The sequence below is a fragment of the Dipodomys spectabilis genome, unplaced genomic scaffold (assembly GCF_019054845.1).
Source record: "Dipodomys spectabilis isolate Male_0828 unplaced genomic scaffold, ASM1905484v1 ptg000258l, whole genome shotgun sequence".
NCBI classification, from domain to species: domain Eukaryota; kingdom Metazoa; phylum Chordata; class Mammalia; order Rodentia; family Heteromyidae; genus Dipodomys; species Dipodomys spectabilis.
Genome location: NW_024870935.1, coordinates 899522 through 917575, shown reverse-complemented (window position 1 = coordinate 917575; position 18054 = coordinate 899522). Strand labels below are relative to the sequence as shown.

At 46.3% G+C, this 18054-nt stretch overlaps 1 protein-coding gene across 4 annotated transcripts in view; it reads left to right on the top strand.

Moving 5' to 3' along the window:
- Positions 1-18054, top strand: part of Ebf1 (EBF transcription factor 1) — a 389509-nt gene that overhangs the window by 345637 nt on the left and 25818 nt on the right. For all 4 annotated transcript variants that reach the window (XM_042699578.1, XM_042699577.1, XM_042699576.1 and 1 more), the window contains exon 11: positions 10995-11083. In XM_042699578.1, the coding sequence (XP_042555512.1) occupies positions 10995-11083 (89 nt within the window). The remainder of the gene's footprint in view (positions 1-10994; positions 11084-18054) is intronic.

The window sequence follows — 18054 nt, the reverse complement described above, 5'->3', positions numbered from 1 at the left end:
GCTATGCAGTTGCTTAGGACACAGTGAGTAGTTAATAACCAGCCAAGGCAGGCCTTCCTTTGGGAAGATCGCTGAGTTGTCCTCGTCCTGTGAACAGAGACGTTAATGCTGTGGCCTAGGTATCCTCAGAAGGCTGGGGGAAGCTTCCAGATGGTCATTCTGGCTAGTCAGGGCAAAGATGTTTTGAGATAATAACATTCGGGTGGAGTGAATGCTGCTAAAAGGCCAACTCCACTGGTTTCCTTGTCAAGATGCGACTGGAGTTGGATTTGGGATCGTTCAGGGGGTGTGTGCTTCCCTGTGGCCCACCTGCTGTGCGTCTCCCAGATACTCGCTTCCTCCTCTCTATCGCTGCTTCCTGAGCCGCTCCTTTCTTACCAGTAGAGTGAGTGGTCCACTTGGAGCCAAGTTCGTTTCAGGTTTTGGGATTGTTTTTCTCCCCAATTGGTCTTTAGACCTCTTCCTCTACCTGGCTGTTTTAAAGGAAGCAACTATGGTGACCAGCAGGGAGTCGCTTTTTTGAGTTGTCTCATAAAACTCTAATATTAACAATCACAAGGCAGGCTCAGCACGGCTCTGCGGGCTTGGTTCGTGCGGCTCGGGGAAGGTTTCTCAGGCGTGGTGCCTGACTTGGTGCATGCCCCCGCTGAGAGCCCTGCGTTGCTGGTGGCTTGTTCGAGAAGAGTAATAAGTATTGTTGTTTAGCAATTGTGCTGTTGAAATTCAGCTCCACTATGTCTGACAGTATTTATCTAAAATACTTTCCCTGGTGCGTGTTCAAGTTCCAGTAAACCGTGTCTTATTGTGCGACCTTTTCATTTCCCAGTGAAAAGGATCAGCTCGTCAGATAAAAGCTACAAGCCAGAGTACAGGAAAAATGCGTGCTCAGAAAATCCAGGCATGATTGAAAACAAGATGTGTTAAATCAATGCGGTTTATCGCCTGCCTATTCCCGGCAATTGCTGTTCTAAGCTCATTCTGAGCACACTCGGCTTGATAAAAGTCCAGTGTCACAGCGCTCACTGGGGTGGGGACATAACAAACATGTTTATCAGACAGGCCGGGTGAACCCCCCCCCCCCCCAGCTTTGATAACAGTTACTGTCAAAACTCTCTGGGAAGAAATCTGAGGAACAATTATAGAAGTAATGTTACTCTTGTTATATCAGAAGGTACGTCACCGGGAAAGAAAGAATTATAGATTTATCCTTAAATGTAAAGACAGACAGACAGAGTGCACTGGTCTTCAACACTTAAACACCATCATCCATTAGACACTGAGAATCCCACTTCTCTTTTCCCTTCAAGGAACATACGTGGCTGGGAAACCTAATCGTTTCGTTAATAATCCAAAAGGGTTTTGTTGTTGTTTTAAATCAAAAGATGACAAATGTTGAGTGCTTTAAAAAACCCATGAAGATTGAGCTGTTTGCTTAGGAGTTGTACTTTAGTTTTAAACTGGATCAGGTTTGGGGATATAAATGAACACCCCGGAAGGCCACGCCGAGCCTGAGCTGCACACTCAGTAACTGGGCAACTTGTGTCATCAGTGGCAAAATAATGAGCAGATTGGAAGTCCCTAATGACGCCAGGGCCGCCTCCGTCCACTGCAGGCAGGGCAGGGAGGGGCTGCTCTGCTCCTCTCTGCTGGGATTCCTTACCCAACATCTAGAAAACCGCGAGGGATTACGGTTTGAAAACATTAGTGTGTATCAATCACATTGTGTGTCCCCTGTCCCAAAACACACTCGTCAGCCCTGAGAGCTCCCCCTGAGCTCAGGCCTGTCGGAACTGGATACCGGAAGACAGCCTGATGGCTCAGGGCAAGGTTCCTCCACCAGGGAGGCCTCTTCCAGTGTGTGTGTGTTGTTGATGCTGTGTGCTTTAAGAAATCCACCAGTGACTTGCTCTCCTGTGTGGACAAACCCTGGGAGGGGCAGGGTTCGAGTTAGTGCGGGAATTTAGTTTCATGCTCTCTGGTCACTACAGAAGCAGTTTAGTTGGCTTGGGAGACTCGGCCATATGCTACAAATTGAGGTTCAACAATATTAAAAGCCATCCTGGAATAACAACACCAACAAATAATGAGACCATTAATTTTTTAAATGATTTTTATTGAGATTACATAAATTTCACAAATTTTACAGTATTATGGGATAGTGATACTTAAAGTCATAAACGCATTTTAACCTTCACAAGGCAAATTGCCATTATCATGGTCTATAATGTTTGTGAATTCTGTGAGCTTTGACAGCATGACTATTTCTTCCACATCGGGTGATATGTGCGTTTCTTTCCTTTTGCTTCCTGTCGGCGGTTCCCCCTCCCTCCCTCCCTCCCATCGCTGCCCTTGAGTTGCTGAGTTTGCTTTCCTCAATGTCCAGTGCAGCTGATGGGCGCTGGTTGTATTTTTTTCCTGTTTCCCTCTTAGATCACTAATTTTTGAAAAAAAAACTTTTATTATCTTCGACACTTCACCCCCCTTTCTGTGTGTCAGTTTCCCACCTGTGAATTGAAGTGGTCATTTTAAATATGTAGGTGGAGGGAAGGCACACTGTAGGAATCCATGAGACAGTGTGGGTGAGCATCTGCATGTTCCTGAGCGAGCCTGAGCTCTGGAGGTCCCGCCTGACGGCCCTGTGGGATCCTCAGGATCCTCGCGATCATTAACATCTCACCAGCACCCACGGATATCTGCTAACTACACAAGAATGGAGTTCAGGAAATGGAACTTGAAAAAATGACCCTTTTACAGTTGACACTGAAAGTCGACTGTTGATGTGCAAATTGCTCCAAGCCTGGTGCAGGACAGTTAGGAAATGGATGTATAAAAGGACTTGAAATGGCATATTCGCTCAGGAATTTGAGCGGCTCTTCTTAAGTCTGTAAGTTTGGGGGGAAAGCCCCTCCATCCTCATTAATAGGAGATTTATTTCATTTATGGTGACTTCATATACAATATGCTGCAGCCATTACCCAGTGAGAGGGTATAAAGATGCGTGTCATCTGCGTTAGTCAAGATGTCTGACCAGGACACGCAGCCTAACCCAGGAAGAGGGTGCATCCAACACGCTTCTGTAACAAAGCTGTGTTCTGCGGGACACAGGAAAGCAGTGACCTGCTTTTTTGTTCAGACACTTGTCCCTCCTCAGGACAGCATCTGCTTTGTGGCAGTGAGTTTCTAGCCTCTTGCAGGCTGGCTGCAGTCCCGTGAGGAGGGCGGCTCCCAGAGCCTCCTAGTGAGCCATGGCCACTGGTGCACAAGATGCAGTCTTCCTGAACTCCTCCCTCCTCCGCCCTCCCACCCACCTCTCCATCCACCTGCTCTTCCCCCCACCTCCCTCCTCCCACCTTTCCTCTTCCCTCCTCTTCATCCTCCACCTGCTCCCACCTCCTCCTCTTCTTCCTGTCCTCCTCCTACTTCTCCCTCCCCCCACCTCCTCCCCCACCTCCTGTCTTCCCACTCCTCCCCTACCTCCTCCTCCTCTTCTTCCTCCACCAGCTCCTCCCGTACCTCCTCCTCTTCCTCCACCTTCCATCTCTTCCTTCTTCCTCCTCCCACCTCCTCTGCTCCTCCTGTCCTCCTCCTCACTTCTTCCACCTCCTCCTTCACCACCTCCTTCCCTCCCACATCATCCTCCCTCCACCTCCCCTCCCACCTTCTCCTCTTCCGCTTCCTCCTCCCCTTCTCCTTTTTCTTCCTCCTCTTCTACCTTTTCCTTCTCCTCACTCCTCCCTCACCTCCCTGTCTTCCTCCCCACTCGTCTGTCTTCACACCCCTGCCCTCGGCCTCTCCCCCCACTGCCTTCTCTCCTGGCTCTTCTCCTGGACTCTGCTCTCTGCTCTTTCCTCCCCTTCCAATTCTGTCCCTCCCCTCACCTCCCCTCCCCTCCCCTCCCTTCCCCTCACAGCTCCACCCCTCTTCCCTTCTCTCCACTTCTTTCTGCCTCTTGTCTTCTTTCCTCTTCCCTCTGCCTCCATTTCTGTTCTTTTTGCTCTCCACTTTTCTTTCCCCTTTTCTCTTTATCATTCTTTTTCCTTCCCCTCCATTCTTTTCTCCTCTCCCCTTCTTCCTGGCTCTTCTTTCCTCCCATCTCTACTACTCCTTTCATTCCATCCTCTGCTTGTTTTTCTCCTCTCCTTTTCACTTCCCTTTGCTGTCCTCTTTCCCCTCGTCTCCATCTTCTTCCCTTCCCCTTCACTCTGCTCCTTTTTCCTCTCCCTGCTCTACCTCTCTTCTTCTTCGTCTTCTTTTCTCTTCTGCCTGCCTCACCTATCTCTTCCTCTCTGTCCTCTTCCTCCCTCTTCTCTCCCTTCCCTTTTCTTCCCCTCCCCTTTTCTTCTTGTCCCCTTCTTCTCTACTTTGCTTGTCTTCACTTCTCTCCTCTTTACTTTTTTCCCCCCAAAACTTGGGTTATTGTAAAGGTGTGTACGGAGGGGTTATAGTAAAGGTTACAGTTACCTGAGTGAGGTTATGAGTACATTTCCTTTTGAACAGTGTCATCCCTCCCTCGTTTTCTTCTCTCTCTCCTCCTCCCCTTCTGTCCTCTTACCTCTCCTCCACTTTGTCTGTCTTCTCTCCCATTCTCTGTGTTCTCTTCTCCTACCTTTTCTTCTGTTCTTTTCCTTCCTCCTCTCGCCCACTTCTCCCCTTCTTTCCTCGTCTTCCTGTTCTCTGTACTCTTCTCGCTGCCCTTCTCTTCTCTTCTTTTTTTTCTTGATTGGCAGTACTAGCACTTGAACTCAGAGAGAGCTTTGTTCTTGCTTGGCTTACTTATGGATAGGGCTATATCACTAAGGCTGCACTTCAAGCTTGGCCTTTGGCTGGTTCTTCAGAAACAGACTGTCATGGATTTTGCTCCATGCTAGCTTTGACCTGTGGTCCTTCAGTTTCCTGAGCAGCTAGGATGACAGGGATGAGCTACCATTGCCTTTTGAATTTTGAATCTCAAAAGACGTTTGAAGACTTGTAATTAAGAAGTTGGTTGGAGATTTGCCTTTGGCCTCAATGTTAGTTAAGTCTGGACACACTTTTTTATTGGGATTGCAGCCCTCAAAGCTGTCCTGAGACAGGCCACCTGGCGCCGGCCTGCTCCCTGCTCGAAGCAGGGGCTCCTTTGCGAGAGGTTTGTCTCTGGATTTCCTGCAGGGTGTTTCTAACCTTCCGTGGGTGCACCAACTTGGCACGCCGCTTCTGCACCAAACAGGTAACAAGATACCCTATTGCCTAGAAATGCAATCCACTTTTTCATTAACTGCATTTCTGGCTCGTGTTGGGGCCTCTGGTTGATTTTTTTTTTCATTTGTATATTTTAAAGTCACTCTTAAAGATAGGTTTGTGAAGATAACTTGCTGTTTTATTGTTTACTTCTGCTTGTTAATTTAGTGACTGAGGGAAAAAATGGGCCATTATAGAACAAAAAGGCTCTGCCTAACATGTATGTAATAACTCCCCCGCCCCGAATGGATCAGCCTGCCTGGGAAATGCTTGGCTGTTTACTCCTTTGCTTCAAATACAGAGCAGTCACCAGGGGAGCTGAGACCCAGGTGCTGGTTTTATCATTGCCTTTGCTATGGAGCTTTTATTTATTACTTGGCAAGGAGTCTACCTATTTGTTTGGACACTAAATGGCAATAGAATATAAATATTACCTTCCTAATATCTACATTTCATTTCCAGTCAAAATGACATCATGTCACACAACCATTAAAAAAAGGAAATTAAAATCCCCGAAATATGTTAGCATACTGAAGTGGGTTGCTGAGCTACAAAATAAAAGTTGGGGACTCAGCGAGCTTGTGTGGGACCAGCACCTTGAGCCCTTTTCCTTGTATTTGGTAACGCGGCTCTGCCCCAGGGTCTCCATTGTTTCCAGGAGTAAGTGTTCAAGGGGTTCCTTCCAGAAGAAGGGTAGAGGAGAAAAGCTCACTCTGAACAGAGAAAAGTCCATTTTCATAACTGAGTTCATCAGTTTTGACTACACGATTTTAATTGAAATCTGCTGAAATAATTTTCTGGATACGTGTGTGTGTGGAAAGTCTACATATTAATGAGGGTCAGAATTTCCTTTTTATTAGCTGTTTTAAGTTGAATTTGATAATCTATGGTTAGTCTTAGTTGCCTATCTAAATTATCTTTGCGCACAACATTTCATGCTGCAGAAACACTGGGACCTTGTGGGAACAGCCTGAAGGAAAGGGCATTTAGTTACTGGTTTCCTTCAGGGGCTTCTGGGATGATGAGCTTGGGAAGAAATCCAAATAAAGCTCCAACACACTGAAAGGACTTGATATTTTTAAGTGTTTGACTGAGTCTTTGATTTTTTCTCTGGTCACACTGCCGGCCGCAGCCATGGGACGCATCCTGGGGCCACGCAGGGAGATCTCCGAACCCTTTCCGCCGCGGTGGTGCGTGTCCTGCAGGCTTGCTCTTTCTGTACTTACAGAAATCTTTCCAATTTTCTTAACAGTAAGCTTAAAGGAGCTGGTGGCAACATTGTGAGTTCAATTGTTTGTGGCTGCTCAAAGCCTGGTTACAGTTTGAATTTGTGTCTTTTTTAAGTATATTGTGGCCTTAGTAGGTAAGCCGGGGGCATGGGGGGCGTAGGGGTGGCCCACGCCTGTCATCCTAGCTACACAGAGGGCAGAGATCTGAGGATCATGGTTCGAAGCCAGCCCAGGCAGAAAAGTCTGTGACATTCTTATCTCCAGCAAAGTACTCAGCCATTATTGGCTCAAGTGGTAGAGCACTAGCCTGGAGCCAAAGCAGCTCAGGGACATCACGGAGGCCCTGAGTTCAACCCCAAAACTGGTACACACGTGAATGCAGCAGGCGAGGTGTGCCTTTGTGGAAGGACAGTGGCCAGCAGGGGAGTGCGAGCTGGGCGCCAGTCCTGGAGCCCAGCTCTCCTCTTGAGTCGGTTACGCATACTTTCCGGGGAGTTTTTTTTAAGGGCTTAATGCTGTCGTGGCACCAAATTGCAAATGTTTAACACATGCACAGGATATACACTGCTCTAATTACCAAATAAGTGGACAATCCAATACCTTTTGGAATTTAAATGCGTACCTTGGCCCATTTTACCCTGAGGAGTGACACACGGGGTCTTTTCTCCTCAGGCCGAGGGATGGTTCTAAGCCCTCCTTATGGTGCTGTCATCCCTCGCTATTTAGGACACACTCTGAAATCCTTTACCAGCATGGATGAGGTGCTAGGAGCCAGAACCAGAGGCTGCTCTTCCTTTCCATTCCTTTCGCAGCTTACGGCTTTATCTGCTTTCCTTTTTCAATCTAAGATGATCCTGAGTCTTCACTTTTTTTCTACCAGATTCTCAGAATTGTCCTAAGTTTGAAGGGGGAAAAGTTTGATTAGTCCCATTTCTACCAGTGCCTCCTGAGCCTGAACACAATGAGGTCATTTTGTTAAAGAATTAACTTTATATTACATTCTTGCAGAGTAGATGTGTGTCCCTAAGGTACGACTAGCCCCGCTGATGAAATAAATATACTATTCTTTATGATTCCTCCCCCACGACCCTCTCTGTTGATTTCCAAGAGATTTTATGAATAGTCACATATTTATACAACTGGAAAAAGTATACTACTTATTTTTCTTATGGTCTGTAATAACCTATGCAAGGTTGTTAAAGGGTACACAGACCCCTTTTAAGGCATAGTTTCTTATGTCATTACTTTATACAAGCAGGTCAGATTCCATCTCAGCAACAATCTCTTGTTCTTAACCTTTCCCTCTGATTATAAAAGTAATATATGTTCATTATAGAAAACAGAAAATACACAGCACAAAGAAGGAAAGTACCCTAAGAATCATGACTTAGAAACGACTTTCTGCAGTCTGTGTTTTAACAGTTTCTTTACATGTTCTTTTAAAAAGTAACCATAATACATATGTGTGTGTGTGTGTGTTTTTACAATCTATGTTTAACCTAGCAATATATATATGCCAATAGATATGTTCCTATAACGTTGATTTTGAGGACTGTATCAAATTCTGTTTTAAATACTATCTGATTTTATTCTACTCCATTCTATATCTTACTCTATTCTATCCTAAATATTTAATCTTCTTTCTAGGGGGGAGGGTTGTGTGTGCTTTTTAAAGTATCATCCTTATTAGATGGCCCTTCTCACTTACTAATTAATTTTTTTTCTCTAGTCATTACAACCAGAAAAATCATGAGGTTCCTTTGAATTTAGGACACTGTACTACATCTGGCCTATCTTTATAATGTTAGCATTTGTCTATAGTACTGGATAATTCCATTCTAATAGTTAATACCTAAACTGAATGCAAATCAATATATGTAAACTAGGAGCAAAAAGCAAATCATAAAGGCACGGGGAATAAATTAGAAGCTGTTGTTGTTTACTGTGTCTTCTTCCTCATAGTTTTCCTCAGTAGAGTAGATGCTTATATTTCTTTGAATAATGACTTTAATATGTCTAATTCAATTACTCTTCGGGGCAGCAGAATGACTTCTCAGCTCTTTAGCTATTAGTTGTATATGATATTTAAATTGATTCTTTTAATTGATGATATTAAGTGCCAGTCATTCTGCAATGAGTTGGTTTTACGGAGAGAAGTCACATTACATTCCCTACCCTCCCAATACATCAATCTCTCCATGAATAGCCACGGAATTCTAAGCACAATAGATTATGCAAATAAGTAAACGGGCAGGTCCACATTCAGCTTTTATGGGTGGACTAGACAGAAACAAATAAAGCCAAGAGTTGGAATTTTTTAGGATGCAGATTACATGTTCAGATACAAAAATGATACATTTAATTGTCTACTATTTATGGTGGGTTGTTTTTGTTGGCAATTAGCATGATGGGAGGAGGGATGGATTTGGAAAATAACTTAAACTTTAATGCTCATTCCTGTCTCTCTCATGCATTTCTTGATTAAATACCATGGATTTTATGAGTAACTGATTCTCTGTGTAAGGAATTCTATGGCTTTTTCTCCACAAATCTAATTCAAAAAAACTCTTCTCAAGGGTTTAGAAAGTAATTCATAAAATGGAAGGAATAATAAATATTGTGCCTTAACTCACATAATAGTATAGAGAGACTTGGTACACCTGGGTATCATTTTAGTTAATTTCCACAAGAGACAAGTTTACTGTTTGGAAAAGGGTGTGTGTGTGGAGGGGGCGCAGAATTGACTGAATCTCTTATTTGCAAAAATGATTACATTATCCTAAATGAAACTGTGACTCTATTAACAACTTCAATAAGCACTGCATTTGGGAAAAATTGTTTTTAATAAAAACTTACTCAAAGTTCACTCTGACTTAAGATATACAAGTGAGGAAAAAGTACTTAGTCTGATTTATGTGTCTTTTGGAGGTGTAATTACTGGCTCTTTACTCGCCCATGTAAAACAGTGTACTTTTGTAAATGGATTTCTGGCCAGATTATGCAGCCATTTTTTTTCTTACTTTATATGTGAGAGAGAAAGAAAAAGAAATCCTGTCAATCAAGGAATTTTAAGGTTTATTTCCTTCTCAGAAATGATTGATAGCCTTTTAGATTTACAAGTTGACAAGTTAAAGGGTTCTATTGGTATAATTATGTACTAAATTCACAGTCTTTCAATTTAAATGTCCTTTTAAAACCACAAGATTATCATACCTGTATTTTGAAAAGCGGGCCGGTTGGTTTGGGCTGGTGTACAAATTGCTTCCCATTAGCCTCGGAATCTATTTGAATTTAATACAGTTTTTTAAAGTTAGTAGTAGGAATCTTACTTTTAAAATTTAGGTTAATGGAAATGCATTTTAAGTGAAGAATGTGGCACCTTTTTTTAATGTATAGCTAGATGTAAGAAATACAAGACTGCCTTTTCACTTAGTAAGGGAGAAAATACCTGGTTGAATACTTTGGTTAAAGAAGAAAAGAAATACAAAAAAATTAAAATCCCCACTGTGCCGTTACTTCGAAAATACCTGGGACCAGCTGGTGAATGGGCGGCCATCTTCCCACTCTCTCCGCTGAGACAGGTGGAAGGTGCCGGGCGGCCTGGGGTGGATTCTGAAGCAATGAGAACAGAGCGAGTGACTTCCTACGTTAGTCAGGGACTGCAGCCGAGAGGAGCCCAACAAGGCCTATTGTCCCCACTCCTTGTCATATGAAAGTGAATGGAAAGCTATGGAAAGAAGTAACTAGACTATTCCGAGAGGGGCCCAAACCTCTTTGGGGAGTGGAGTCCAGTGGAGTCCTCCCGGAGGGAGGTTTAGGTGTTTCTTTTTCTTGAAATAATTCTAATAATGGTAGTGAGTGGGTCTGTCGTTTCAGATGGAAAGGTTGAATGGAAGATGTGTTAAATTCTTGTAGACTCTACCCAGGGTCTTAGAAGGTTCCCTAAGATATTCTATCAATGGAGGGCTAGCACAGGTTTTACCCTCTCACAAGTGCTTCTAATTCTGCCACTGATTCTGATGTGACGGGGCCACAGACAAGCCCTTGGGTGTTTTGACCTGAATGTCAACTAAGGTGAATCCTAAATCTCACATCAAAAGCCTTTTACTAGCTGGGCATGGTGGTTTATGCCTTTAATCCTAGCTATGTGACAGAGTTGCACTCTGAGGCTGGTTCTGGGCAAAATGGAGATCAACTACAGTAAAATGGACTGGGCACTGCTTAAGTGCCTTACCTAGCAGCCCAGCATGCTGAGTTCAAACCCCAGTCCCATCAAAAGTAATGAAATGTATTTTGTTTCCTATCTATAATCATGGAAGAAGGGATCGGTGTTCAGAGAACCGTGCTCCTCGGGCTGCCGTGGGCCTGTGGGGCCAGCGGCCATCCACGGGGGAAACGGCCCCGCAGCCCTTTACACCCGCACTCGTGAGCAGGCTCACACTGCGATTGTGCTTTGGACTCCACGTCAGTCCCACAGGTTCCGTGTCACAGATCACGTTCGGCTTGGTTTTCTGAGAAGCTTCTAATTGTGTGACTTCTTCGTTGCAGCACTCAATGAACCCACCATCGATTATGGTTTCCAGAGGTTACAGAAGGTCATTCCCCGGCACCCTGGAGACCCTGAGCGTTTGCCAAAGGTCAGGACTACCTCCTATTTGGGGTACGGTTTGGGGCAAGGCGGTCTGAATGAATGGCAAAATGCTCGGCCATGGATTGGAGTCAGTGCAGAGATGCGGGATTCCTGTTTCTCCGCTTTGTGTGGTTTGTACTCCAGAGGGGTAAGAGCAGTCAGCACTCCCGTGCCAGGCGATGCTATGTTAGCAGGACATACTACTCATTCCATCCTCCAGTAACCTTCTGAGACCTGGGACGCTGACCGTTCTGATTTTAAGAAAGAAAACAATGATGCTAAGAAAGCTTAACTAACTTGCCCCTGGTCACAGAGTATGTCATTTGCTGACAATCAAACCGACCCAGCATGGATCCAGAGTTGGAGCTGATCAATCTGTGTATCATGCCAACTCCATGTGTGTGTGCACACCAGTATGGGGCCTGCACTGGTGGCTTCTTGCTCTCTCTTGGCTTTTTGCTCAAGGATCTGTTCTGTCACTTGAGTCATACCTCTACTGCTAGCCTATTTGGTGGTTAATTGGAGATAAGAGTCTCATTGACTTTTCTGCTGAGGCTAGCTTCAAACAAGGCTCCTCAGAGCTCAGCCTCCTGAGTATCCAAGATGATTGGCATATGAGCTACTGTTGCCTGGATTATACCAGAAGCAAAACACCACCAATTTTTACCTATGTGTAGTGCTGTAGTTCTCCCTAGCCAGGATAGAAGATAAAAAGAAAACCTACTGGCAGATCTTGAGACTACAAAAATAAATTTAACCAAATCCAACATAGACATTACCATTAATTCAGAAAGAAGGAAGTCTACCTTTGTTGACTGCTGTTTATCTCTTTTGTGTCCTTGAGAAATGTGGGGTCTTGGGTGGGAAGGATGGCCAAACACAGCTGATCACAACGGTAAATCCTAGCTACACTGAGCGCAGGGGCACCCACAGGTCAGTGTGAAAGAAGTTCCCAGTATGGACTTATGTAGACCTGCCATTCATTTATGCAATGGCAGTCAAGTTTCCTGAAGGAAGCTTAATTCTGCTAAGTGAAAACCACCCAGCTGCGCCAGTGCTGTCTGGCCGCAGTCTGCAGATGCGCCATTTCTAGGTCTGCACAAACTCATAAAACACAAAAATGGAGCTAGCCTCCTCCATTCTTAGTGGATCACCTTGCGGGATCCATTGTCCTTCCAGTCTACCTGTGTGTGATGGTGTGCGTAGACAGAGCCCCATCAGGACAGGTCTGGGAACAGGGACGAGGAAGCCTGGGGCCTGTCCTCTGCCTTGCCTCCGTCAGTTCTTGGATCCAGCCTTCTCAGAATAGCCTGCGTTTGATGGAATTGCTTTCTACCTGCACGAAAGGTTCTTGAAAGCACTTGACCTCAGGGAGCAATCATTTGATTGCTTGCCCCTGACTTATTCTCGGCGAGCAACTGAACGGTCTGCTTACCTCAGGGTGAGTGCCAGTCTCCTTCCATAGTGTAGCTCTGCCACGGAGATGCTCGTAGTATCCAGAGATAACGGACTCCTATTTCTGTGCTTTGGGTGATGGTACTAAAAGGTAAGGAATAATCAAAGTAGTCGGCACCTGTAGGCATTGAATGCTATGTTAGCAAGAACTCAGTCTTGTAAGAATTTGGCTCCCTCCGTTTCCTGGGAGACACGCTGCTCACTTTATAGGGCCATGGTAGAAATGATGTGTGTCTCCGTACTGCATAGTGTCTCGGTGTCACTATGCTAGGACGGAGGACACAGACAGGGCCATCTTCTTCCCACAGCTCCCAACTAGGGAGCCATCTTCCCTCTGTGGCTAGCATGTGACCGGGTGGAAGGCAGCGCTCGGCCACTTACTAGCCATGCTGCCCAGGTCTAAGTTCATTACATTGCTTTGCCTCGATTTCCTTATTGGTCCGAGTGGGGTGGTGCTGTTACCTACTTAGTCAGGAGATTATTTTAATCGTGGCTCGGTATTCCACTGAAGGTAGCAAAGATTATTTCCCAGGAAATAATCAGCTGGGACCCTGGCTTCCGAGACTTCTTCCTTCTGACCCATGAGAGCTGGAATCTTGACCTTGTGAACTGCCATATATGTGATTTCTTTCCATGCCTCTGTTTTCTCACCTGTAAAATGGGGATAACAATCATGTCAATGTTGTCGGATCCCACAAGGATAAGCCCACGTTGTCCTCCACAGACCTCTGTCCCTTAGTTACCACGGCAAAAAAATAGGTATTGAAAACTTAAGCAACAAATCTGGTTTAAAGAAGCCAGGTTATATTTTTCTTATTCACAAAGAAAGGAGAGAAATAGGAATGTAGGGGTTGAGTGCTGTGTGCTGTGTGCTTGCTTTTGAAAACATTTTTACAGTTGCACATTATGTTCAGAAACGTTGGACAAACAGCAGAGGCCCGTGTCGCTCCTTGCCCTGGTGGCCCGCTGGTGAAGCGGCTCAGCCTTTCTTCCTGGGTTTGGGGAGAGGAATTGAGGACACCACGGGGTTGTGTGTGAAGGAAACACTCCACAGCTTGTATCTGGCCACCCGACCACTGCAAGAACTGCAAGCCCAGCCCAGGAAGCGCTTGGTGTGACTCAGAGCCTTGGGCCTGTGCTCTTGGCTCTGAGTGTTAAAGTGGAAGAGGAGTTCAAGGGCAAGGTCAGGAAGTGGCGGCTGGAGCCAGCACAGGGTATTCCTGTGGACGGGGAGCTGTGCGCTCCGGGGCCCATTGTTAGGAGTGCGCAAGTGGGCTGGCTCCACCTTCTCAGGTTCATGGTCAGCGTTTGTCAGGCGTGTTTCAGCTGAGCTGCGGACCACACACCTTAAAAAACAAACTCCGCGTTATTAAACCCATGTGTTTGCGAAGAGACAAAGCTAGATTCATACAACCACCCACGTCTTCTGTCAAATGAAACGGCTCCAAAGACCAAGCAGACAGCTTTCCATAATAATATGCCTTTGTATACAGGCTTGTGACTTTTTTCCCCAAGAACTTGGACATGCTTTGGTTACTGAAGCCCCTCTTTTGGTGAAAGTAGAAATGCTGACGTGTTCCCCATCCACCAATGGGGAAACAGGAGCAAGCTGAACCTTCTCTATAAACTATTTGGTCTCAGGACATCGATGATAGCTGCTGCTCATACACACTTAAAATCCTCACTCGAGATGCTTTTCTGGCTTGCTTTCTCGTAGCACATGTAGACAGGCAGGCAAAGGTTTCTGCTCCATCTCACAGATTTGCCTTCTCTCGATCCTGGGAAGAGAGGGAGAATCCCGTGACTTTGGGGTCAAGGGTGATTTTGCCCACAATGTAGACAGGAGGGCGCTGGGCCTGGGGCTGTGAGACATTCTGAGAGGCGCCAGCTGCCGTGATGCACAGACAAGGAGCCAGGTACTCTCTTGGGTTTGAAGGCCAGAGGGATCTCCACTCCCTTTCGGCTGGCTCATCACCCTCGCGGGTGCTCCAGGAGCTACGCGTAGACCGTGTGAGCAGACGCTGGGCCCAGCCAGCATTCCATGTGTGAGCTGGGAATCCTGGGAAACTGACATGTGTTTACTTCATGCCTGTTGGGAGTCTAGCTCTGCAGGATCAGGTTTTCTGCACAGGAAAGAAGCCAGAGGAGCGTGGGGCTCTTGGCCACTCGACACGGGGGAGTGCGTGAAAATTCTAAGCCTCAAGTTTCTCCTGTGTGAAGCAGTCACCCCTGCAGTTAGGAGAGTGTGCAGAGGTGTAGACTCACGGATGCCGGGATGGTGCGTGTCCTCCACTCCACAGAGGTGGAAGCAGAGCCTCCGGAACTCTGGAGACTTGTTATAAAGTCATGGCAAGCAGCAGGAAAAATAAAGTTCAAACTCAGGTTCTCGGGCTCAGAAGAATCACTGTGCCGATGACATTGAGTTTCTGCTTGTCCTTCAGACTTGGCCACTCCGCCCTTCTGCTCGGATGAGGCTGGCCTCTCTCTCCTCTTCCTCACCAGCCTCTGGCTACCTCCTGGCTCCTTCCTCTCATTCCTCAGTGGACAGGGCTGGCATGGAACCTCCACAGGCAAGTGTGTGGATTGGCTCCCAGAGCGAGTCCTTGTGCTTGAGAAGAGAAAGCAGTTAGTGAAAAAGTAACAAAGGCTACATTTGTGTATTTTGTTTTATGGAGCTGAAAATATCTGGCAAATTGATCCAGTGGGAGTAATAAATACACATTACTTTATCTTGTTCTCCATGTCCTATACCCCTGAGCCTTGATAGAACAACACTACTTAATAGACTTAAAAAAGAGTAATTACACTCATTGGTGGTGTGATTTTTCAGCCCTCCCAGCCCTGCCTGACCTTCTAATTTAGCTCACCGTGTCTAACGAATGCATTTATATTTGTCTTTTATGAAGCATGTACACTGTAAAATTGGCGGTTGAGCCTCTGCAAGCTGTCCTTCCCAGGTTTCCAAGCTGGGCAAGTGGCAGGAGAAGCGACCCCAGCCCTTGCTATACACAGCACGCAGACGTGGCCACCAGCCCTCTCTATACACAGCACGCAGACGTGGCCACCAGCCCTCGCTATACACAGCACGCAGACGTGGCCACCAGCCCTCTCTATACACAGCACGCAGACGTGGCGACCAGCCCTCGCTATGCACAGCACGCAGACGTGGCCACCAGCCCTCTCTATACACAGCACGCAGACGTGGCCACCAGCCCTCTCTATACACAGCACGCAGACGTGGCCACCAGCCCTCTCTATACACAGCACGCAGACGTGGCCACCAGCCCTCGCTATACACAGCACGCAGACGTGGCCACCAGCCCTCGCTATACACAGCACGCAGACGTGGCCACCAGCCCTCTCTATACACAGCACGCAGACGTGGCCACCAGCCCTCTCTATACACAGCACGCAGACGTGGCCACCAGCCCTCGCTATACACAGCACGCAGACGTGGCCACCAGCCCTCGCTATACACAGCACGCAGACGTGGCCACCAGCCCTCTCTATACACAGCACGCAGACGTGGCCACCAGCCCTCTCTATACACAGCACGCAGACGTGGCCACCAGCCCTCGCTATACACAGCACGCAGACGTGGCGACCAGCCCTCGCTATGCACAGCACGCAGACGTGGCCACCAGCCCTCTCTATACACAGCACGCAGACGTGGCCCACCAGCTCTCTCTCTCTATATGTCAGCCTCAATGCACAGCATGCAGACGTGGCTCCAAACATTTTTTTATCCTTTATGAAATGTAATAAAAAGTATTTATTCCCTTTTTTTTTTACTTTAAAGCTTTTATACATCCTAGTATTATTTACAGCTAAACATGCAGGCAAAAGATGTGAGTGTTTTTAAAATGATTACTGTTAATGTTTCTGCTTGTCAGAAGTGCTTAAATTTTCCTGCAGTTTGTCTAAAAACTTGGTACTGTTGCCTTTTAAGAACAACACATTTAAAAAGATCTTGCAAGTCAGATTTGCAAACACTGCTGACAGTTTGTGATGAATGATATTGCAAAATTTGCAAGACGTTTGTCATTTTGCAAAGTTGACATATTAAGGAACAGATTAAGAAACTCCAAAACCCCTCTGGAAAATAACCACCCCAAACAAAACCTCAGCCAAACCTTGAACCCAGAGAACACCAGCAGATTCTCACCCCGGTCTTCCCTCAGCCAGTGGAACCTGATGGTTCGCAGTGCATTTTCTCTCGCCATATGGTACCCTCATTACCATACACTAAGAGTCCATATGGGAAACTTGTGAAATGAACTGTATTCATTTTAACTGCCAGATGAGCAGCCTTTTGCTTTGCAAGCCTAGCTTAAGTCATCTGCTGTCTTCGTGTTGTTATGGCAACACGGCACCAATAAAAAATTCTAATCTCCTGTAAGTGATCACAGTACTTTAAGTGCTTGCCCATAACTGCCCTCAAAGGGGCGCGACCAGAGGGCTTCTCCCTGCCCAAAGGAGCCCAAGGGGTGGCCAGTCATTCTAGCAGGTGTCAGTAAAGAAGGGAGGGGCAGGGAGTTACCTGTGAATTGTCTGGGCGGGAGGGAGGAAGGATGGATGGAGGGCAGGCAGCCTTTGGGTGGCTGTGAGAAACACCACCGTCAACCCCTACGCCAGCCCTGAGCCACCGTCTTCTGCTGGTGCTGCGGAGGGAGCCCGCCGCCTCCACCACAGAGGCAGCATGGCTGGGGCAGCCGCTCCTTCCTCAGCCAAACCTCCCAGGCTCCGGGAGGCTGCTCGGCCCGCGTGGAGGACGGGGGATTCCAAACACCAGGCTAATTAAGAGTACCTTGAAGTAATGGGAGGCGGCAGCACCATCTTTAACTATAAATCATCTCCACCTCGGCGGGCCGCATGATCTGTTGCCTCTCTGTCGCTCTTGCTGTATTGGAAGTGAATGTTTATAGTCTCAGTTCATCAGCTCACATTAGCCTCATGCTGAATATTTAAACACAGAACAATTTGAACACACCATGGAGGAAGACAGTGACTGCACTTTCATTTGGAACAGCAAGGGCTCATCTAATAATAATTTAGTAAATCAGCCATTTAGTGGCTCGGTTGTACACTGCATTGTGCCAAATATTATTCAGTTCAACTGTACACTTGCAGAATTGAAATTCAGACACCAAGTCCCAGGGACTGTTCTTGCTCAGTGGAGATGAAACCCCAAATCGCCCTCCCTAAAGAGCATTCGTGTTGAGCGATTTATCATAAATACAGAGCTAGGGCAAAATAAAAGCAGAGTTGGCTGTATACCATGTATTCTAATTATGCTTTTATTGTTTTAGTCTTTATGCAAAGACTATCAGTAATTCAAAACCTGCCGCTGCATCAGTGAAAATACAAATCAGAAATCTTTGCCCAACCACATTGCAGCCTCGCAGAAAAAAAGGGGCGACTAAAGGGTTCCCCACAGGGTGAGGGCAAGCCTCCACCCTTAGCTTCCACGCACACTTCCCTCTCGCTCTCTCCCTTTCATCTTTTACATTCATTTACTCAGTC